We start from the raw sequence: 24,866 nt of genomic DNA on the forward strand, positions 1-24,866 counted from the left end.
ACAGTTTACTCAAATTCACCTATATTAATATCATTGTGCCCCAATTCCTGTACCATTTCTTCTCTTATCCCTATTTATCTACCTATCAATCAATCAATCTATCTATCTAGGTGTCTACCTATCTATCTAGAAAGGAGTGTAAAAAAGGATATCTCTGTGTGTGTGGGTGGGTGCAGAGAGAGAGAAAGAGCCCCTAGGTGGTAAAAAGGGTTGATATGCTCAGCTGCTAAATGAAAGGCTGGAGGTTTGAGTCCACCCAGAGGTGCCTCTGAAGAAAGCCCTGACAATCAACTTCTGAAAAATCAGTCGTTGAAAACCTTATGAAGCACAGTTGTACTCTGACCCACATAGGGTCACCATGAGTCAGAGTCCATTCGATGGCAACTAGTTATATATATATTTAGGTAAATGTACATATATAAAGGTATATATATGTTGTGGTTGTATGCCATTATGGTGTCATTAGAATACATATTCTAACTGTTATGGATTGAAATGTGTCCCCCAAAAATGTGTATCAACTTGGCTAGGCCATGATTCCCAGTATTGTATGATTGTCCACCATTTTGTCACGTGAGATTTTCCTGTGCGTTGTAAATCCTACCTCTATGATCTTGATAACGCAGGATTAGAGGCAGTTATGTTAATGTGGCAGGACTCAATCACAAGATTAGGTTGTGTCTTAAGTCAATCTCTTTTGAGACATAAAGAGAGAAGCCCCTAAACCAGGAGAATATTGATGACAAGGTCCTTCCCCCAGAGTTGACAGACAGAGAAAGCCTTCCCCTGGAGCTGGCACCCTGAATTCAGCCTTCTAGCCCCCTAGACTGTGAGAGAATAAATTTTGGTTTGTTAAAGCCATCCACTTGTGGTATTTCTGTTATAGCAGCTCTAGATAACTAAGACAGTGACTCATAGCGACCCTATATGACAAAGTAGAGCTTCCCCATGGGGTTTGCTAGGCCGTAATCTTTATGGGAGCAGATCACCAGGTCTTTCTTCCCCCCAGAGTCACTGGTGGGTTCAAACTGCCCAGTTTAGGATAGCAGCTAAGTGCTTAGCCGTTACAACACCAGGGCTGTGGTACATACATATACAGGGATATATACATATATAAAGGTATATATATATATATCTACACATAAAGATAGATATATGTATATAGGAGCCCTGGTGGCACTGTGGTTAAGAACTCAGTTGCTAATCAAGAGGTCGGCAGTTCAAATCCACCAGCTGCTCCTTTGAAACCCCATGGGGCAGTTCTACTCTGTCCTACAGGGTAGCTATGAGTTAGAATTGACTCCAGGGCAACGGGGTTTTTTTTGTTTGTTTATATCAAGGGGAGTCCTGGTGGCACAGTGGTTAAGAGCTTGGCTGTTAACCAAAAGGTTGGCAGTTTGAATCCACCAGTCACTCCTTGGAAACCCTGTGGGGCAGTTCTGCTCTGTCCTATAGGGTTGCTATGAATCAGAATGACTTGACGGCAACAGATTTGCTATATAAAGGTATTTAAGGTATTATTCATATATGTACACACATATATACACACACAGAGAGAGAGAGGAGAGAGAATGTGTGTGTGTGTGTGTGATTTTGTGAGTGTATATATGTGTACATGTGTATTTCTATATCTGCGTCATCTGTGAAGCCCTGGTGGCGCAGTGGTTCAGAGCTCAGGCTACTAACCAAAAGGTCAAAAGTTTGAATCTACCACCTGCTCCTTGGAAACCCTATGGGGCAGTTCTACTCCGTCGTATAGGGTCGCTATGAATTGGGATTAACCCGAAGGCAGCAGGTTTGGTTTTTTTGGTATGTCATATATGACCTTTTTCTGAACCTTTTTGACATTGTATACTTCAGTATGTATTTCTCAGAAATAGGGATAGTCTTCCCATAACCAAAGCACAGTTATCAGCTGCAGTAAATTTAACATTGATACTTTAATTTAATTTGCACTTTGCATACTAATTTTGTCCGTTGATTGATTAATATCCTGGATCTTCCTGGGCAGGATCTAGGCTACGGTGTTTTCTGTCTAAGGTCAAAGTCTAGTACAGAGTCTAGTTTAGGGTCAGATCTCTGACAACTTCCTTAATCTGGAACATTTCTAGACCTTTAATTTGTCTTTTAGGGCACTGACTTTTTGAAGATTACAGTCCCCCTCCCCCTTTTTAATAGCCCTTTCCTAACTCGGGGGCGGCCTGATGTTTCCTCATGATGAGACCCAGCTTATGTGCTGCAGGCTGGAATACTGCAAAGGTGGTATTATGACTTTCTCAAGGTATCACTCCTGGAGGCACACACATCCCTCATGGCTGATGGCAACTTTGATTGCCCAGTCAACCTGTTGTCCAATTTCTCCCTTGAAACTAATAAGAAGGGAGAAACTTTAAGACTATGAAAATATCCTGGTTTTATCAAAATTTCCCTCTAAATTTAGCATCCATGATTGATTCTTGGGAGTTCCTATAAAAACTTGGCTGTCAATCAAGAGGTTGGAGGTTCAAGTTCACCCAGAGGTGCCTTGGAAGAGAGGCCTGGTGATCTACTTCTGAAAAATCAGCCTTTGAAAACCCTACTCTGACATGCATGGGGTCACCATGAGTCAGAATCGACTTGATGGTAACTGGTTCTTTTTAATTGATTCTTGCTTGATCTTTACTATGATGGTTGCAGAATGATGATTTTCCAACTCTAGCCCCCCCCATTGATGTGTCAGCGTTCAGCATTCTGCTATAAGCAAGAGCCCTCCTTTTTCCCGTGCATATTTATTTAATTATGCAGTTATTATCAGCATGGACTAATGTTGATATATTTTAATGGCTTATTATTCATTAGTAGGCTGAATTTCAGGGGGCTCAAATTGCCACATATTTGTCTAATGAGAGCCCCTTCCAGCTGGCTCCTGTGTTCTTGTGACAAGTCCCCTTCATTTGGCAGGCACTGCCTTACTCTGTGAGGTGCCCTGGTGCTGCAGAAGTTAAACACTTGTCTGCTAACTGAAAGGTCAGTGGTTTGAACCCACCAGCCCCTCTGAAGGAGGAAGATGTGGCAGTCTATTCCCATAAAGATTTACAGCCTTGGAAGCCCTATGAGGCAGTTCTCTGTCCTTTAGGGTTACTATGAGTTGTAAATGACTCCATGGCAATGGGTTTTTTTTGTTTGTTTCTTTTTGCCTTACTCTTTGGCATAACAAGGAGCTCACTGTCATCACTCATTCTTTATTCCCTATATACATTTCCAATTTAGTTATTTGTGGTTGTTATTGTTTGGTGTTGCTTTGTTGTTGGTGTTGCTGCTGTTTCTCTTTGTGCTCAGAATGCTGGGAGCAGAATATTTAAAAGATCATGGTTATAGATATGATGATAGCCTAAAATAAGGGTGAGATAGAAAAAAATACTATAGAATTTTGGCATAGTGAAATATTGATATTCACAAGCATGGCCCAAGTCATTAAGAAAATATTATTTTAACCATAGAGTGTGGTGTTATAAATATTCTGTAATTATCTTAAATGCAATAATTCCCAAATTTATTTGTGCATCTTACCAATGTCAGAACTTTTTTATAAATTTATTTTTTAGTGATATGCAACATATATAGAGTGGCATGCACAAATACAAAATGTACAGCTTGATGAAGCTTTACAAAAATAATCACTTTTTCTGAAAGTTGTAACCACCATCCAGATCAAGATAGCAGAATATTTACCACACCCTCAAATAGTTCCTTTGAGTTTCCTCCAAGGCATTATCTCTTCAGTCTACCTAATATCACAGTGTATTAGCTTTGTTGTCCTTGAACATTATATAAATGGAATCATATGATATATACTCTTTTAGATCTGACTTCTTTTGTTCAATGGTATGCCTATGAGATTTATCCATGTTGCTGCTTATGATAGTAGTTTATTCTTTTTCATTTCTATGTGGTGTGACACTGTTTGAAGGTATCACCATTATTTTTATACAAACATCTGGTAGACATTTGAATTTTTTTCCAATTGGGGGTTATTATAAATAAAACCGCTATGAACATTCTTGTTCAAGTTCTTGCTTTTTTTTTCATGAACATATGCACTCATTTTTTTCAGAATATATCTCAGAGTGGAATTGCTAAGTCATAGGGTATATGTATATTTATGTATACTGTGTGTGTATGTAAACACACATAAACAGTTTTCCAAAGTGGTGTTACCAGTTTGCATTCCCACCACCAATATATAGAGCTCCAGTTCTTCCATATCCTCACTAATATTTGACATTGAATAATTTTTTAATTTTAGTCAGATTGCTGGATGTATAATGATATCTCATTGAATTTACCTGTAACTAATGATGCTGATCTTTGCATAAGCTTGTTGGACGTTTGAATTTCCTCTTTTTGTAAAACGCTTGTTCTAGTCTTTGGCCAATTTTTAAACAATTGGGTTGAGTTGAGTAGTCTGCTTTTTATTACTGTTTTAAGAGTTCTTTATATATTTTTGTTACAAATTTTCTTAGTTTCTTAGTGCTGCTATAACAGAAGTACCACAAATGGGTGGCTTTAACAAACTTTATTTTCTCAAAGTTTAGGAAGCTAGAAGGCCAAATTCAGGGTGCTGGCTCTAGGGGAAGGCTTTCTCTCTCTGTTGGCTCTGGGGCAAAGTCCTTATCTCTTTTCAGCTTCTATTCCTCAGTTCCTTTTCAATCTTCATGTGACATTATCTTCCTCTCCTTCTGTGCTTCCTTCTCTGTGCTTGTCTGTTCTTTTTATATCTCAAAGGTGATTGGCTTAAAACACACCCTACACAAATATTGTCTCATTAGCATAACAAAGGATCCACCCATTACACATATTTTAGGGGGACACAATTCTATTCATAACATTCCACCCTTTGCCCCCCCAAAAACTTATGTCCTTCTTAAGTGCAAAACACATTGACCTTATCACATCATGCCAAAAGTCCTTTATCAACTCTAAGTCTAAAATCTCATATTCTAAATCAAGTACAGGAGAGAATCTGGACATATTCCATCCTGGGACAAAATTCCTCCCCATCAGTGAACCTGTGAAACCTAGAATACGTGTTATCTGTTTCCAAAGTACAATGGTGGAACAAATACAGGTAGATATTTCCACTACAAATGGGAGAAATCATGGATATCAACCAAGTCCCAAATCCAGCAAAACAAATTAAATTAGCTCTCAAGCCTTAAAAATAATCCTCTGTTCTCTGAAACCATCTGGGCAATGGCCCCACCCTCCAGACTCTGGGCATTGGCCATATTCTATAGATTCTGGGCAGAGGTCCCTGGGTCCTGGGTGGGAGCTCCACCTTCCAGGCCCAATGGGATGGAAACCTCACATCCTCAGCTTTGGGTGGCCCTGTTCTCCTGGTCCATTTGAGTGGTGACCTTAAACCCTCAGCCCTAGGTGGCTCCATTCTCCTGACCCTTGACAATGGCAGCCATGCACCTTCAACTTTGGGCTATGGGCCCCATTCTCTTGGCTCACATGAATGGCAGCCCTACATTCTGGAACTGAGATGGTGGAGACTGGACTCCTTGAAACCTAGGAGGCCTTGGCTCTACCTTTTGAAATGAGGCAGCCCTACTTCCCATCCTCCTTCCAACAGTTCTGTTGATCTCTGAACTTCTCCAGGGTTGGTCCTTTTCTTTTCTTGGAAGACAATAGATGTTTGCAACCAAGTAGCTCCATTGGCCTGTTTTCTGCCTGTAGAATTCCAAGAGAAAGATAGCTTTCCTTGATTTCGTCCTATTTCTGTTCCCTTCAGTCTATGCTGATAGTTTTTCTGCTGTGGTAGCTGATTTTTTCATCATACTTGAAGAAAGTGAAAGGTCATTAAAAAGACAGGAAGGAAAGAAAAGAGCAAAATGGATATGAGAAGAAATTCTGAAACTTGCTCTTGAACATAGAGTAGAGAAAGCAAATGGAAGAAATGATGAAGTAAAAGAGCTGAACAGAAGATTTCAAAGAGTAGATCGAGAAGACAAAGTATTATAATGAAATGTGCAAAGACCTGGAGTTAGAAAACCAAAAAGGAAGAACACGCTCAACATTTCTAAAGCTGAAAGAACTGAAGAAGAAATTCAAGCCTCGAGTTGCAATATTGAAGGATTCTATGGGCACAATATTTAACAAAACAGAAAGCATAAAAGAAGATGGAAAGAATACACAGAGCCACCGTACCAAAAGATATTGGTTGATGTTCAATCATTAGGAGGTAGTATATGATCAAGAATCCATGGTACTGAAGGAAGTAGTCCAAGCTACACTGGAGTGATTGGCAAAAATTGAGGCTATGAGAATTGACAGAATATCAGTTGAGATTTGGAGGTGCTCACTTGCCTATGCCAAGAAATTTGGAAGACAGCTACCTGGCCAACCAACTGGAAGATATCCATATCTGTGCCCATTCCAAAGAAAGGTGATCCAACAGAATGCAGAAATTATTGAACAATACCACATGCAAGTAAAATTTTGCTGAAGGTAATTAAAAAATGGTTGCAGCAGTATATCAACAGGGAATTGCCAGAAATTCAAGCCAGATTCAGAGAAGAGGACATGGAATGAGGGGTATCATTGCTGATATCAGACGGATCTTGGCTGAAAGCAGAGAATACCAGAAAGATGTTTACCTGTGTTTTATTGACTATGCTAAGGTATTTGACTGTGTAGATCATAACAAATTATGGATAACATTTCAAAGAACAGGACTTCCAGAGCACTTAATTGTGTTCATGCAGAACTTGTACGTAGACCAAGAGGCAGTCGTTCAACAGAACAAGGGGATACTGCATAGTTTAAAATCAGGAAAGGTGTGTGTCAGGGCTGTATCCTTTGAACACACTTATTCAATCTGTATGCTGAGCAAATAATCTGAGAAACTAGACTATGCGAAGAAGCACGGGGCATCAGGATTGGGGAAGGAATCATTAACAACCTGTGATATGCAGATGACATACCTGGCTTGTGGAAGTGAAGAGGACTTGAAGCACTTACTGATGAAGATCTAAGACCACAGCCTTCAGTAAGTGCACCTCAACATAAATCCTCACAACTGGACCAGTAAACAACATCATGATAAACAGAGAAAATATTGAAGTTGTCAAGGATTTAATTTTACTTGAATCCACAATTGACACCTACGGAAGAAGCAGTCAAGAAGTCAAATGACTTATTGAATTGGGCAAATCTGCAGCAAAAGACCTCTCTGAAGCATTAAAAAGCAAAGATGTCACTTTGAGAACTCAGGTGTTCCTGACCCGAGCCATTGTATTTTCAATCACCTCATATGCATGTGAAAGTTGAACAACGAATAAGGAAGAAAGAAAAATTGAATTATGGCATTGGCAAAGAATACTGAATATACCATGGACTGCCAGAAGAACAAACATCTGTTTTGGAAGAAGTACAGCCAGAATGTTCCTTAGAAGAGAGGATGATGAGACTTCATCTCACATACTAGTCCCTGGAGAAAGACACTATGCTTAGTAAAGTAGAGGGTCAACGAAAAAGAGGAAGACCCTTAATGAGATGGATTGACACAGTGGCTGCAACAACGGACTCAAACATAGCAAAAATTGTGAGGATAACACAGGACTGGGTAGTATTTCATTCTGTTGTAAATAGGCTCGCTGTTAGTCGGAACCAACTGGAAGGCACCTAACAACAACAACAACAGTTGATTAAGATTAGGTCCATCAGTCACAGGCTGAATCTCTTTAACAAAAGACTTTGTAGCCATGTCCTTGGTGATGTTCTAGGACACATGGCCTTAGTTTATACAACAGAATTTTCCAAAATTTTAAATTCTGATTTCATTTTGCACAGTTCACTTGCAAGCCTCTTTCCTCTCTCGTTTACTCTAAGCAGCAAGGAGAAACCATGCGGCCCCTTTAAGATCTTGCTTAGAAACGCCTCAGCCACAAATCCAAGTTCATCATTTACAAGTTCTACCTTCCATTAAGCATATGAACACAATTCAGGCCTGTTCTTTTCCACTGCATAAAAAGCACCACCCTTACTCCATTGTCTAATCCATGTTTATCATTTCCTCTTAAAGCCTCACCAGAAACACATTTAATGTTCACATTTCTAACAACATTCTGTTGATGGTGCCACGTGTATTCTCTAAGGTGATAGAGACTTTCTCTACAGCGCTCTTCACTTCTTCCTGATTCCAAAACCACTTCCACATTTTAGGCATCTGTTAGAGCAACACTCCACTCTCCATTATCGAATTCTACCTTAGTTTCATAGTGCTGCTATAACAAAAATACCACAAGTGGGTAGCTTTTACAAACAGAACTTTATTAGGACAGAGTAGAGCAACTAGTGGATTTGAACTGTTGAACTTTTGGTTAGCAGCTGAGCTCTTAACCACTGCTGCACCAGGGCTTCTTTCAAAGTTTAGGAGGCTAGAAGGCCAGATTCAAGGTGCTGGTTCTAGAAGAAGGCCTTCTGTCTCAGTTAGCTCTGGAGAAAGATCTCTTTTCATCTTCTGTTGCTTGTTCCTTGGTGATCTTCATGTGACATATATCTTCTCCTCCCTTTGTGCTTTCTTTTCTGAGCCTCATCTGCTCTTTTTGTATCTCAGAGATAATCAGTTTAAGACTCACCCTTCATTGATATAGTCTCATTAGTATAACAAAGAAGGTTCTACAACTATAGGTATAGAGGTTTAGGATTTTTAACACATATTTGGGGGACACAATTCAATCCATAACTCAAGTCTTTGTTATATATATTGAAAATAACTTCTCCCAGTCTGTGCCTTGTCTTTTTACTCTCTGATTAGTCTTTTTTTGTTTCTTTGTTTTAAAGAGTACGTGTATTTTTATTTCATCTAAGTTGTTGAGTGTATAAGCATAAAGATGTTGTGTTCCTTATTATCCTTTTAGTGGCTGTAGGATCTGTAGTGATATCCCCTATTTCATTCTTGATATTGATAATCTGTATCTCCTTTCTTATCTTTGTCAGTCTTGCTAGAGGCTAATCAATTTTGTGGATTTTTTTAAGGAACTAGCTTTTTTTTAATTAATTTTTTCTATTGGTTTCTTGTTTTCAACTTCATTGATTTTTGCTTTTATCTTTACTAGTCCTTCTGCGTGCTTTAGATTTATTTTTCTCTTCTTTGCCTAGGTTCTTGAGGTCATTGTTGTGTGCCATCAAGTCAATTCTGATCACAGTGACCCTATAAGAGAGAGTAGAACTGCCCCCACAGGGTTTCCTAGGCTGAAATTTTTTATGAGAGTAGATCTCCAGGTCTTTTCTCTCTGGCCACTGCTAAGTTTGAACCTCCGACCTTGTGGTTAGCAGCCAAGCACTTAATCATTGCACCACCAAGGTTCCTTCTTGAGGAAGGAACTTAGATTATTGATTTGAGATCTTCCCTCTTTTCTAATGTAAGGATTTAGTACTATAAATTTCCCTGTTGGTACTTCTTTAGCTGCATTCCACATGTTTTAATATGTTGCATTTTTAATGATGTCTTTTGATGAGGAGAAGTTCTCAGTTTTAATGGAGTCAATACAACAATCTATTGTTTTATGGTCAGTGCTTTTTTTATGTCCTGTTTAAAAATCATTGCCTACCCCGAGTTCATAAAAAAAAATCACCTTATGAAAAATAGTTTTCTAGAAGCTATTAGTTTTACCTTTCACATTTAGGTCCATGATCCATTCGGAATTTATTTTTGTGTATGATGTGAGGTAGGATCAAGGTTTATTTTCTTCCACATACAGATATTCAAATGACCCAGCACTATTTATTTTAAAAAGTCACCCTTTCCCCATTGCATTGCAGAAGTCAGTTGACTGTTCATATGTGGATCTATATCTGGGTTCTCCTTTCTCATCCATTAATCTGTTTATCTTTCTTTGTACCATATACTGTTTTAATTCTATATCTTTATAATAAGTCTTGCTATCTTCTATTATAAATCCTCCAACTTTATTATTATTCTTCAAAATTGTGCTGGCTAGCCTTGTCCCTTTTCATTTTCATATAAATTTTAGAATCAGCTTGTAAAAAAATAAAAGTTGTGATTTTGACAGGGATCACATTGAAACCATAGGTCAACATAAAGTGAAGGATGCCTTAACAATACCATGCCTTTCAATCCATGAGTATAATCATGGTATGCTCACCCTACTTACCATTTATTTAAAAAAAAAAATTAGGTCTTCTTAAATTCTTTCAGCAATATCTTATAGTTTTCCATGTAGAAATTTTCCTCATCTATTGTTAAATTTATTCCTCAGTATTTGATGGCTTAGATGCTATTGTAAATGATATTTTTAAATTTTATTTTCTAATTTTGCTAGTATACGAAAAGAAAAGTGATGTTTTATACTGACATTTTATCCAGTGACATTGTGAACTTATTCTTTCCCAGTGCTGTCAAGTCAATTCTGACTCATAACAATCCTACAGGGCAAAGTAAAACTGCTCCTTAGGGTTTCTAAGGCTGTAAATACAGAAGCAGGCTGCTACTTCTTTCTCCTGCAGAGCTGCTGGTGGGTTTCAACCGCCGACCTTTTGATTAGCAGCTGAGCACTTAACCACTGCACCACCAGGGCTCCTAACCTAGGTCTCATCCCCTCAAAATCTTATTCAGTAGGTCTGGTTTGGAGGCATGGAAAATATGTATTTTAATAAATATTCCAAGTGGTTCTGACGAGGGAGTGTCCTAGAAATACACTTTGAGAATATTCTTGAGAAATAAACTTACTCACCTGAAGAGTTTTCTGAATGAAGATGGTGCACCCTTATTTCTTTCTCCCTCCATTCTTTTCCATGCTGGTAAAGGATGTATAAAATGTTATTGTTTTGAGCACCTTATTGTACTGAATATCATTCTCTGGCTATAGCAGTGTATATAACATTCGTGTATGGGTCTTACAGTGTTAAGTTATTCACTGGCTTTAGGAAAAAAAAAAAAAAAGCTCTCTTCCTGAGCCAGTAGTCATATTTAGAAGAAGCAAGTCATGAAAAAATATTATATTTGGAAGTTGTTGAGGTCACAGTTGAATTCAATCCTTTCTATACACAAACCCACACCCACACATGCACACCCACAAACAATTATATATGGGTGTTTCCACATGATGGAAACAATAAGAGAAAAGAATAGATTCTCACGGATGTGCGGTTACATAAAATAGACTTGAATAACATGAAATCGCTTGGAAGAAGTATGAATATCATGTGGTTTCCTGAATATGATTGATTGCAAACCAAAGGAACAATTATTTTCTTAGCTTAAGAGACAGAATATATCATGAGTATTTATAGAAAGAAGCAGAGATACAAGAATAGTTGCAAATAGCCATAGAGTTTGGAGTTAGGTAGGGCCTTTAGGATGTTATCTAATGCTTGAATTTTTTAGCTGAAGTGACTGGGACCCATACTAATAGAGTGACTTACCAGTGTCTCTTGAAGAGGTAGTGCTAGTTCTGGAAGCAGCACCACCCTCCCTGATTCCAACTTGCAGGGCATTTATCCCAAGATAAGAGAGGCATACATGAAATGAGACTGACTCCCTGAAGGAACTGTTACAGAGAACTAATTGAAGATGTGAAGAAAGTGAGGCAAAGGAAAAAGAGAATGGGAAGAAATGAAAGACAATGAAGAAGGAAGTAAATTAGGGAAACCAAGACATGGAAGACAATAGTCAGAAATGAAAGTGTGATAAGAGAATTCAAGAACATGAAAATGGGTGTGGTATTTTTATGTCATTTTTGTCAAGTGCATCTCTAATATTACTTTAGTAATAAAATAGTCTAATGAGATAATATGGCAGTGCATTTAAACCCCTCTGAAGAAAGGTAAACCTAATGAGGGTAAATATCCTAATCCTCTAAAATGTTGAATGAATAAGAAACAGAAATTCAAGGGTATATTTCTTTACATCAAGAACCATTAATATGTAAAATCAAAGGAACACAGAGAAGGCTAATGCTAGGTGTTTCTTCAAATTACTTTATCATTTTTCTAGAGACATGGCTGATTAACAAAAATACAAGAAGGAAGGGAATCTAAAACATTTTGAACAATCAAATAGCACTGCACTATTTCAAAAAAAAAATTTCAAAGGAAGGTATAATTTATACAGTATGAATTCTTTTCCCCTTCTTTTTATACTTTCTTAAGATCCTGAACCTAATACCTAAATGTCATAATCCTAGCATTGGTTTACAGACTGGTTAGTCATCACAAAAGCATTAACCTTCATGGTCTATGTGATGAGGCAAACACCCCTGCTGTGCCTCTGGGAATAGGAACATCCATTTCTAATTTACATGCACAAAAGATAAACAGACCATAACAATAAGGTAATGCTATAAAAAAGTGAACTTACAATGTGGTTAGCCAAGGGAATACACACACATTTATATATGTATATATAGTACTACTGGCAAATCAGTATACTGGTTAAAGGCATAGGATTTTAAATCAGGCAGACAAATTGGATTCGGTCCTCAGCTTAACTACCCATTAGTTAAGTAACCCTCATTGAATCCTTTTTTTTCTCTCCTTCCTTCTTCCCTCCCTCCCTCCCTCCCATTTTTGTGATAAGGCACATAAGCAAATGTGCAGATGCAGAAATGAGCCAGGCTTGTTGGGATAACACGAAGAAGACTGGAGGTAAATAATAGGAGATAAGTTTGGGAAGACAAGTGGAAGTCAGGTTGTGGAAGACCCTGAATGCCAAGATAAGGAATATCAAATTAACATGCAGAGAGTTGGCTAATCATTACAAATGAAGTGGTTAGGGAGGCAGGTAGAAGAACAAGGTGGCCTAGCATAGGAAGATCAAAAAACTAAACCCGTTGCCATTGAGTCTATTCTGTTGAGTCAATTCCAACTCAAAGCCACTCCATGTGTTATACAGTAGAACTGTATCATAGGCTGTTCTTTCTTTCTTTTTTTTTTTTTTTTTGGCTGTAGTCTTCATGGAAGCAGATCGATGGGCCTTTCTTCCACTAACCTGTAGGTTAGTAGTAAAGCGCAAACTGTTTGCGCCACCTAGGAACCTTGAGAAGGGAGACATTTTAAGAATAGCAAATTACTAAGTACTTCAGAGAAGCCAAGAAAGGAATGGATTTAACTATTAGAAGGAAGTTGGTGATCTTTAAAATAACTTTGGTTGAGTGGTGGGGATAGAAACTATTGGTGGGGGTCAATGGTGAAAAAAATGAAGCCTGTGGAGACGAGAGTTTCACCATTAAGTTAAACAGAAAGGGTAGGACATAATATGGTAGAGCTAGAGGAGGCAGCAAGGCTACAGGCAGATGTATTATTTCCCTAAGATGAAGAGTTACTATGTAGAGAGACTGAAGATTCCAGGGTGAGCCAAAGCAAGAAGTGAGTTAGAATCGGCTGCTGAAGTGGAGAGGGAAGCCTTGCAGAACAGGAGCAGTAGTTCTTCCTCTGAGGCTGAAGGGCATGACTTGACACTAGATTTTCTTTGTAGCATGGAGGGAATCAAGGTAAGATTCATCTGTGTACTGAAACTGGGCTATTATTAGATAGAAAAGTGGCAACATCAGGCCACAAAGAAACCAAGTGACAGAAGCTGTGCAAAGGCAAACATGAAACAGGTTAGCCCATCAATAGATTCAGTAAGAGAATCAAACCATTCCGATTCACACCCTAGAACATTTCTAGGTTATCCACTGTATTGTTTAGAAGGGTTGGGGAAGTTCAAAGCAAATGTAAAATCCCTTTGATCTTCACCTCTCCCCAGGAAACAATGGTACAGGGTTGTAGAGACTACAGGTCTAATCCAGAGACTATCTTTTTTGTACTACAAGTAAGCTAAACAAAGAGAAAGTTGAAGGTTAAAATGAACGTGTATTTATGTAGAGATAAACACATCCTAGAAGTTCGTTTAGAAGTTCGTGGTTGTAAAAGAGAGTGACTCAATTCTGTCTGAATATACCTAGTCTACATATATATACATATATACATTCGAAATAACTTTTCCTGTATCCTCCACCTCTAGGGTGCAAAGGACGGGTAAGAAAAGAGGCTTCTGAGGATTTCAGATCTGGTTCTATCTCTGCTTGATCTCCTGGTTGAGAAAGAAGGGGGCACATAAGTACCCTGCAGTGCCCACGTCCATGACCAGCGGGAGCTGGGAGGGCACCCCTGGGATACTAACTCCACAGGGAAAGCCCAAGCTGGGGTATCCGGGCCTGGCATGCCCAGTCTGGATAATCGTGCTGCTTGGAGAGACCAAGTAGTGTGCACTGGAAGAGGAGAGTGAATGCATTTGGCGGGAGAGGGCACAGTGCTGACTGGGCATATTTGCTTTGGCGTCTCCTCTTTCGCATTAGCCTATCTCTGCCCAGAGCTGAAAACTGGGGTTGCTGGCGGGAGGCGGGGAGTCAGTTAGAAGCACTGACCCCTTGGCCCCAGAGGCTGAGAGAGGAGTTAGGGGGAGCTCCTGGCGCAAGCCAGGGATAGCCGGATCTCTGCTCCAGTCCACAAATCCTTAACGGGTTTTCTTTCTCTCCTTTCACCCTTTTCTCTCCTTTGCTCTCTTTCTTTCTCTCTCCCTCTTTTTTTCCTTTTTCCCTCTCTTTTCCCTCTCTCCCTGTCCCCTTTCCCTTCCCTTCCCATCCCCCTCTCCCCTCCCCCCTTCCCTTGTGTGTGAGCCTCTTCCTTTCCCCTCCTCCCCTTTTCCGCCTCTCTCCCTCTCTCCATCTCCTTCTCCCTCTCAGCTCGCCGGGCGACCCTGCTCCTGCCTCCCACATTAATGGCGGCATCTTCAGAGGATGATATAGACCGGCGGCCCATCAGAAGAGTCCGCTCCAAGAGCGACACGCCGTACCTCGCGGAGGCCAGGATCTCCTTTAACCTGGGGGCAGGTAAGGACGACCACTCTCCTTTCCCTCTGTCCCCACCCCGCTTACTTCCTTTCCGTCCCTCCTCCCGGCTGGCTCAGCCCTCCGCCCCTCCCTTGGTCCCCCCACCCGTCCCCCTTCCTACCCAGCCAGGAGCCGGGCGCTCACTCGCTTACTCTTTGTGTCGCCGGTGTCGGGAGGGTGTGTGTGTGGGGTTGGGTGGGTGGGTGTGTGTGTGGGGTTGGGTGGGTGGGTGGGTGGGTGGGTGTGGGTATGTGTAAGAGAGATGCCGAAGTGGGGGAGGGTAGTGCGTGGAGCCCTATATCCGCCCAGGAGGCACACGCGGGCTTTGCTCTTCCTGAAGAGAAGAAAGTGTTGTCAATGATAACAATGATCATAAGGAATAACCAAGAGAGGGGACAGGATAACGGTGCGCGGGCCGGGGGTGGAGGGACTGGCAAGGCTCCATTGGTGGTTTGCTGACAGGGCTACAACAGGGTCGAACTTGTTGGTGACATTCAGACTCTGGTGATTGTGACAGGTTGATAGTACTGCTGCCTATTGGAGTGAAGAGAAGGGGCGGGGTTGACTCCTTGGGAGCAGAACCTTTATCTTGCACCAAGCAGCTGGAAAGCCGCCACAGTGATAACAATAATAACGTGGTCTACAGGACACAATTTACATGATTCGATGCTGTCACTGGAACTGGTGCCCAAAGTGCTTCAAATGGAATTAAGAGAAAATAATAAATGAGGTGGAGGAGGGAAGGAGGGAGGGAAGGAAGGAGAGAGGGAGGAAGGAAAGGAAAGAGGGAGAAATGAAGGAAAGAAAGGGGCAATAAAAAAGACAGAGATTCAGAGTCAAAATTGCTTCCATTGAGCCCATTCAGGGTGACCTGAAAGAAGCATCCAGAATCTGAGGGTCCTGACTCACGGGCAACCTTCACCCCTCTGTCACCAGCAAGTTGTCACCACCATTAGAAGGAAGTTGTTCACCAGTAACTTCACAGCGCTGCTCTTTCTGAATGACTCTTAAGCCCCGTCCCTAGCTTGTGCCTCATCTTTTCCAGAGTTCCATAGTAGAAACTTCAATGCAAAAGCAGTGAAGGCATTTTCCTGAAGGCTTTCTTTAAAAATGAGTTTAAAAAGCAGATGATGCTTTTTTCTTTAGGGAAGTAAACCCTCTAAAATGGAACTGAATCAAAAAAAAGTGTGTGTGTGTGTGTGTGTGTGTGTGCGTGCGCACGCAAACAGAACCATCAAATTAAGGATGTTTTATGCCCTATGGAGAAGTCTGGACAGAAGAGAAAACTATGGATAGAAAAACAAGATGCACTGGCTACGCAACCAGCATCTTGATGGCTGGGAGAATGGCAACTGGATGTGCCACAAAAGCCAAGTTCCTTGGAGTACAGTTTTCTTGTCTTGATGACTTGGGTTTTGCGATTGTAATACCCTGTGTCTCCCTGAATGTTTACCTCTGGATTTGAGGCTGTGGGAAAGAGGACTTCATCGGGAAAGCTTTTAGCACTTTGTGCGGCATATTCTATGGTGTTCAGATTGGGACTGTTAAGCCTTTTATTTGTATGTTCCAAGTTCAGCACATGGTTGTGAGGGGTCTTGTACAGAACTGTGAAGAGTTTATTCTAGGATCAAGATTGTTCTCCCAACCCAGTGATATTAGGAATTATTCCATTGACCCCTTTGCTGCCAAACTCAGGTATATTCCCTTAGTATGTATTGTCACAAAATGTCTGGAGCAGAAACAGCAGATAGAGTAAAGCTTGTTTACTTTCTGTGAGTACTTCTACAGCAAAACAGTAGAATAAAGCACTGAAACAGTGGTGCAGAGTTCAGCTGCTATTGAGTAAAGTTGAGCCAGTTTTCCACCAGATTAAACCCAGTGACTTGCCATCTTTTATTCTGGTTAAATCACTCTGGAGACCAATTAAAAGATGGGCCCAGACAGGACTTGTCTCCCTTTTATCTGGAAATAAATAAGCAGGATTTTCCTTAGTCCCTTCTATATGTCCTTTGAAGTACCCCTAAATGCAAAGAGGCAAGAAAAGACACCCAGCTAGAAAGAGAAATGCGGTGAAGAGGGTGTTGGGAAAGGAGGGAAAGCAACCTCAGCCAGCTTTGTACTGGGGTAGAGGAGCTGTCCTCTCTTGGTGGTGCTGAAGCCAAAGACAGAGACATGATTGTAAACTGGACGGCCAATTCCTCTCTGTGATGGAATCCCAGGAAAAATGCAGATCTGGCCACAGAAAACTTTTCTATCCCTGCCCACCTACATTTGCCGCCTGTTTACTATGCCTCACGCCTACTGCTCCACTGCTGAAATTGGGCGTTCTTGCTCTAATTTTGCGCCGGCTGCTCACTCCTGGGGCTTTGTTTATTTTCCATCTGGTTTCTGGTTGCTTTCCTGACAAAGTAAGATCTACTCACAGATGTGCCTTCCCCCCACATTTAAAAGTAATTGTAACCCTGGTTTAAAAAGCTTACAGCCTTGTTTATCTCCTTGAGCAGTAAGTAGTAATTAAACTATTAGTACTGTTATCAGCGTTGCTGAACAGTGGAGCCTGCACACTCAGAATAAATTACATAATTTGGGCATGGATAGAATTTTGTTTGTCTCTTAACAGTTTGTGAACAACTAAGCAAAGAAGCTGTCATCTACCCTTTCTTTCCACCTCTCTCCTGCCGCCACATAGTCATTGTTTATTCTTTCCAGAGAAAGTCTGTATTGGTTCAAACTATTTATGCTTAATATTCGTTTTCACGAACTTACTCATTATACATAAATTTATGTATGGTATTTTAGAGGTTAGCAGTACTTCAAGGAAATAAATATACATATATTCATTTTACTCAGGCATCATGAAATTATTTTGGGGACTAACTTAAAGTAATCTACACAGTTGTCAAATAAAGTGGACTGGGTGTTTTGAACACTAATTAAATATCTAAGCATTCCTTCCCTGTCACTGACAGTACAAAGCAATATAATTTCAAAAATAACTCCACAGCTTGAGTGAAGGATATACTCCTTTACCAACAGTTGCAAATCGATCAAAGAATAGCACAAAAATGTGGGTCTTTCATCACTTTATGAAGATGCTAATTTCAAGGTTCATCTTACTGTGAGATAGCAGAGACTAGAAACTTTCTGAGCCAGACTTTTCTTTTTCTAAAAGAGCCCCTTTTCTAGATTTTTATTCTGCTCAGCCTTTAGTGTGCTATGTAAATGTTGACAGGTAATTGTTTGCTGAAGACAGTATAAATGCTGAAGAAAATTAAATTAATGCATTCGCTGAAAGTTACACAGACACACCAGACCTCACCAGAAGGGGCTTTTCCTGACAAATTCAAATAACTTAAAAGGACATCTTGTAACAAACAGAAGAGTATGTTCACACTATTAGTAGCAAGTGTTTCTAATTGTGTTCTCACTTAGTAATGAATGTCGCTGACATTTAGCTTGTAAGAACTCACCCTGCCTTATGAAGTCATTCATTTACTTCTATGCACTTCAAACTCAGTTAAGAGATGAAAGTTGCAGCTCATCTGACAGGCATTTTCCTATGGGCTATTGTATTCTATTCACCTCTATATTCCCAGTGTGTAGAAAAGAATCTGACACATAGAAAGCACTGAAACTGAGAGGTTTTAGTGATTACAGACTAAAGTGAGTGGCAGTGTTGTGTTTAGGCTCATCTAAAATTTCTTAAAGGAATGCCAAAAAGAGATAGCCTAGTCATCCTGGTGATTTAGGATTTTTTCAAACACAAAACTAATGTTGGGCACTTTTGAGAAGAATGAGTACTTTTCTAATCATAAAGAGGTTTGTCTTTGTTAACATTTCAGAATTGCATTGTGTGGGGAGATTTCAAGTTAGCATCAAGGTTAGTCCCAGCATACTCATCCTCTTTGGGAAGCTGATATCTGTTTTGTTTCCTGAAGTCATCCAAGGATAGTTGCTCTGACTTCCACAGGTCTCTTCCACTCTGGTAGGGCTAGAGGATAATACTGGTCAGAACTGGCTTGCTCTGGCTACCTATAAGATGGATAGGGCAGCCAGATTAAGTTATAAACTGAGTGTCAGGAGACCTCTTTTCTCCCTCTCAGAATTGAAAAGGAAGACTTTCATCACTTCGCTAAATTATGAAAGCCCACAATATTGAGAAGCGGCAGTCCGGAAAGGGTTATCATCACTTTAGCAATAAGAACTGTCCCTAGACAATATTGTTATGTTGAACCAAGATTATTTTATCAATCTAAAGCTCTTGGCAAGCATCCCCCTTTACTCCGTTATTGAAGAATGACAATGTATCTCTCCCCTCCCCCCATAAATATATAATTTATGTATTTACTGATTTCATATTTACTGTTCTGGCTTTTGTTTGGCATTCCTGCATTCCTGATCTCTCCTTTCAGGTGTTGTTTTCCACATTCTGTAGCCAGAATACAAATGATTGACCACATAGCTGATCAAGAGCCTCTATTTTAGGGCTCTCTGAGAGCTGTCTTCTTTCTATGTCGTGGTTAAAGTGAGCGAACTTGATAATCTGAATATGCCATGCGTTAAGGTGGACGACTTCACATAATATAAATAATAGAAACAAGTTACAAGAAAGTAAGTAACTAACAATATGAGGAAATGGGAAGTTCTTTCCCATAAATATTTAACTTGATTTTTTACCATGTTATTATTTAAACAACAATTTATAAAAGCATTAATAAAAGAATAAAAAAAATCTTTGGTGATTACATTTTTGTAGTATCTTTGGTAAAAACATTATTAAATTTTTTAACACCTAAATATTGTTTTATCTTATGGCTAACTGGTATATTGCTGGTTTGGTTTCTGTATATATGTTCAAATAATTCAGTTCCACAGAAAACCATGGCAATGTGTTTTATGTGAAAAATGTGAGGCAAGAGACAGAAGAATTTGATTGTAATACACCTGTCCACTAAGACCGGGGGCAAGTCATTTAACCTTTCTAGACTTCGATCCGCACATCTACAAAATGAGGGAATTAGTCTAAAAAAATCTTTAAAGTCTTTTCCAGTCTTAAAAGTTTGCACCAATAACTGGTGCTTCTAACATTAGTTGTAATTACTGCATAATACAATGCCATTGACTTTATATACAGTCTTATTTATGGTATGAAGCATAAAAATAGCATAATTACAAATATACATATGAAAATGTGTTAATGTGCACCTATCTCAATTCTGGCCAGTAGTTTATTTGCTCCCGTCAGCGTACATGCTTGTGAAGATGAAGGGAATTACATAATTACAAGCAGTGGCACAAATGGTTAATTAAGCATTGGACTACTAATTGAAAGGTTGACAGTTCAAAACTACCCAGAGACGCCTGGAAAGTAAGGCCTGGCGATCTGCTTCCAAAAGGTCACAGCCTTGAAAACACTATGAAGTCCAATTCTACTTTGCATACACGGGGGCTCCTTGAGTTGGAATCAACTTCACTGCAACTAACAACAACAAAAACAATGCTGTAAAAATACGTTGAGTTAAAAGAACTAACGTATATTACTAAGGCACATTTAATATGCAGCATATTAATTAAGATATCTTAATTTAAATATTCAGGAATTAGAGTCTATAGCACAGTTCAAGCTTGATCCATATTTGTTATGGGGTTGATAAGGTACTGGAGAAATCTTAGCTGCAAAAGAAGGTCGAGGAAACTGGTAATTCATTTCCCAATTGTCATTTCAAGTTTTTTAACCTGTTCTCTTTTATAATTAACAGACAAGTGGGTATAGAAGATCTATATTTTCCCTTTATATCTTTAAATTACCAGGAAAGGTGAACATGTTTCCGCACCAGCTAAACAGCAGGATTCAGTCAAGATGCAATGTGTTGTGTGCTATCGAGTTGATTCCAACTCATAGCGGCCCTCTATAACTGAGTAAAACTGCCCTATAATTGACTCAGTGGCAACAGATTTGGTTTGGTTTTTGAATCTTTATGGGAGCAGATCACCAGGTCTTTTCTCCTGTGGAGCCTCTGATACATTTTGGTTAGCAGCCAAGCATTTAACCATTACATCACCAGGCCTCTTTAGATGCGATGTACTCCTTTAGAATTCACAGATAAAGTAATCCTAACCTCTAGGCACTGACTGTGAAACCTGGCCATAAACTACAAAGAACTTTTTTTCCCTTTATTTTCACAGGCAATAAGTTGACAGGAGCAAATAAACTACTGGCCAGAATAGATGTATATGCACATTAATACATTTTCATATGTATATTTTAATACTAAAGCAAACATATCAAAGAGTTACATACAGAGCTACTCTCTGATGCGTGCAAATTCAATTCATGATACATGATTTAGTGTATAAGAGTTGAAACTCAAATGGGAACAAGGTAACTTGTGGAGATGACTTTTTTTTCTTGACTTAACAAGATGAAAAAAAGGTCATACATCTAGCCAGCGTTACGTTATGTAAACAAAGGAGCTTTTGAAAGAACAATTGGCAAATAAAACATTTTCATCATCTAGTACAAGAGGCACTTTAGCATATTTAGCATACCTTTTTCATATTTTCTTTCCTCACCCTCCCACCCTGGTGGCATAGTAGTTAAGAGCTTGGCTGCTAACCAAAAGATCGGCAGTTCAAATCCACCAGGTGCTCCTTGGAAACCCTATGAGGCAGTTCTACTCTGTCCTATAGGGTCGCTATGAGTCGGAATTGACTAGACAGCAGCGAGTTTGGTTTGGTTTTGGTTAAAGTGGATGTAGAGCTCTGGTGGTGCAGTGGTTAAGAGCTACAGTGCGCTACAACTGCTCACTGAAAGGTTGGCAGTTCAAATATACCAGCTGCTCCTTGGAAACCCTGTGGAGCAGTTCTACTCTGTTCTGTAGGGCCACTGTGAGTCAGAGTCGACTCGAAGGCAAAGAGTTTGGTTTGGTTTTTTGGTAAAGGGGATGTGATTTCAGGGGGGAGGAAGGGGGTCATATTGACATTTTAGTTGCTTTATTTCAAAGTCTTTTATTTGATGAAATATAGTTTAAAAGATGAAGTCAATTTTATGGCCTTATTGAATGATGATAGAGTCTGGTGACTTCCTACATTTGTTACTGAGGTACGACAGAAATAATCTGACATTAGTAGTTACTTAACATCTATGAATTCAAGAGTTGTGTAAAAGCCTGTAGATTTCCTATTAATCTTTTCTTCCACCTTTGTGTATCCTACGCTAGCAATTCAGCAGCAGAATCTTTGAACAGTAACCAATCAGGCTGTAACTGTAGACTTACAGACCCAATATATATTTTGGTTTTGAAACTATTTTGAACTTTATCAAAATGATCATTTGCCATTTACAGACATGGAAAGCTTATTATTTATGAATCTCTAATAATCAAACAACAAATCATTTTAATATTAAATCATGTTTTAATCTAAGATACAGAAAGAATTTATACCCCACCTGGGCCCTGTTTAGGAAGTGAGGATAAATAATAAATTTAATAATATTCTTTTACTCAACAAATATTATTTGAGCAGTTAACTATGTGTCGGATCATCTTTAGTCACTGGGGAGACATTAGTTTTCAAAACAAATAAAAATCTTACCCTAATAACTGTTAACGCCTAAAACTGGTACACGGACAGTAAACATGTAAGTAAATTATATAGTATGTTAAAAGTTAATAATGGCCAAGACAAAAATAAATAAAGGAAGTGAAGAGGGTGAGGTATGAGGTGCAAAGAGTAGGCATCTTTTGGGGGAGAGATTTGAACAAAGTTCTCTAAATGAAGTAATGGAGTGAGCCTCGCCAATACGGTGTCTCAGTTATCTAGTGCTGCTGTAACAGAAATAGCACAAGCGGATGGCTTTAGCAAAGAGAAATTTATTCTCTTACAGCCTGGTAGGCTAAAAAAAAAAACAGGGTGTCGGCTCCAGGGGAAGTCTTTCTCCTTCTGCTGGCTCTGTAGGAAGGTCCTTGTCATCAATCTTCCCCTAGTCGAAGAATTGGACCCCAGGTCCAAAGGACACACTATTCTCCTGGCTCTTGTTTCGCGGTGGTATGAGGTCCCCATGTCTCTCTGCTGGCTTCTGTCTTTTATATGTCAAAAGAGATTGGCTTAAGCCACTATCTATTCTTGTTAATCTCATCAATAACTGCCACTAATCCATCTCATTAACATCATAGTGATAGGATTTACAACACATAGGGAAATCACATCAGATGACAAAATGGTGGACACTCACACAATACTGGGAATCATGGCCTAGCCAAGTTGACAGATATTTTTAGGAGACACAATTCAATGCAGGACATATGGGGCCCTGGGGCTGAGGAAAAGCACTAAAGCAGCAGTGTGCCTGGTGTGTTCAAGACCTGGCAAGGAATTCAAAGTAGCTGGAGAGGAGTGAACTGCAGGGAGAGTGGTATGAGAGGAGATATGAGAAGGCACAGTGACCAGATCATACAAAGCCTGGTAGGCCACTGGAAGAACTTTGACTTTATTCTTAGTGAAATGCAGAGTACTGGAGAGATTTGAGCATAAGAGAAACACGATCATGGCACTGCTGTGTTAAGAACAGATCATAGGGAGGCAAAGAGGAAGCAGGGAACCTGGTTTGGAGACCGTTACAGAAACCCAGAGAGATGGTGGTGGCTCAGCATCATGGGACCACAAGGCAGTGAGAAGTGGCTGAATTCTATGTATACTGGAAGGCAGAGCCAATAGCATTACATGATGGATGTGACATGACTTCTGAGAGGAAGAGAGGAGCAAGGAGTACTTCAAAGTTTTGGCCTGAGAAACTGGAGAGGTAGAAGGGCTATTGTGGGGAGTGGGGAGATGATCAGAAGTTCAAATACAGTTATGTCAAGTGTGACATGTCTATTAGACATCCAAATGGAGATATCAAATAAGCAGTTATACAAGTCTAGAGTTCAAAAGACAGGTCTGGCCTAGAAATAAATGTTTTAGTTGCCAGCTTATATAAAGCAATTCTTAACATGTGCTTTATAAGTATTTGTTAATTTATTTCTCACAACCTTATGAGATTGGCATTATTATTACTATATTTTATCAAAGAGTAAATCGAGGCACAGAAAGATTAAGTTTTTTTTAATTTTTATTTTGCTTTAAGTGAAAATTTACAAATCAAGCCAGTCTCTCATACAAAAATTTATATATACCTTGATAAAAAAAAATACTCCTAATTGCTCCCCCCCTAAAGAGACAGCACACTCCTTCCCTCCATTCTCTCTTTTCCTGTCCATTCTGCCAGCTTCTGACCCCTTCTGCCCTCTCACCTCCCCTCCAGACAGGAGATGCCAACATAGTCTCAAGCGTCTACTTGATTCAAGAAGCTCATTCTTTACCAGCGTTATTTTCTATCCCATTGTCCAGTCCAATCCCTGTCTGAAGAGTTGGCTTTGGGAATGGTTCCTGTCCTGGGCTAACAGAAGGTCTGGGGGCCAGGACCACTGGGGTCCTTCTAGTCTCAGTCAGACCATTAAGTCTGGTCTTTTTATGAGAATTTGGGGTCTGCATCCCACTGCTCTCCTCCTCCCTCAGGAGTTCTCTGTTGTGTTCCCTGTCAGGGCAGTCATCAGTTGTAGCTGGGCACCATCTAGTTCTTCCGGTTTCAGGCTGATGTAGTCTCTGGTTTATGTGGCCCTTTCTGTCTCGTGGGCTCGTAATTACCTTGCGTCCTTGGTGTTGTTCATTCTCCTTTCCTCCAGGTGGGCTGAGACCAATTGATGCATCTCACATGGCTGCTTGCCACTTTCCAAAGTGGGATGCAGAATGTTTTCTTAATAGATTTTATTATGCCAATTGATTTAGATGTCCCCTGGGACCATGGTCCCCAAAACCCTGCCCCTGCTATGCTGGCCTTCAAAGCATTCAGTTTATTCAGGAAACTTCTTTGCTTCTGGTTTACTCCAGTTGTGCTGACCTCGCCTGTATTGTGTGTTGTCTTTCCCTTCACCTAAAGTAGTT

At 39.8% G+C, this 24,866-nt stretch overlaps 1 protein-coding gene across 2 annotated transcripts in view; it reads left to right on the forward strand.

Annotated features, from left to right (window-relative positions):
• The window catches only part of PHACTR1 (phosphatase and actin regulator 1), a 697,605-nt gene that overhangs the window by 22,853 nt on the left and 649,886 nt on the right, over positions 1-24,866 (forward strand). For both annotated transcript variants that reach the window (XM_049883909.1, XM_049883923.1), the window contains exon 2: positions 14,736-14,882. In XM_049883909.1, coding sequence (XP_049739866.1) covers positions 14,736-14,882 — 147 coding nt within the window. The remainder of the gene's footprint in view (positions 1-14,735; positions 14,883-24,866) is intronic.

The sequence above is a fragment of the Elephas maximus genome, chromosome 1 (assembly GCF_024166365.1).
Source record: "Elephas maximus indicus isolate mEleMax1 chromosome 1, mEleMax1 primary haplotype, whole genome shotgun sequence".
Classification (NCBI taxonomy): Eukaryota; Metazoa; Chordata; class Mammalia; order Proboscidea; family Elephantidae; genus Elephas; species Elephas maximus.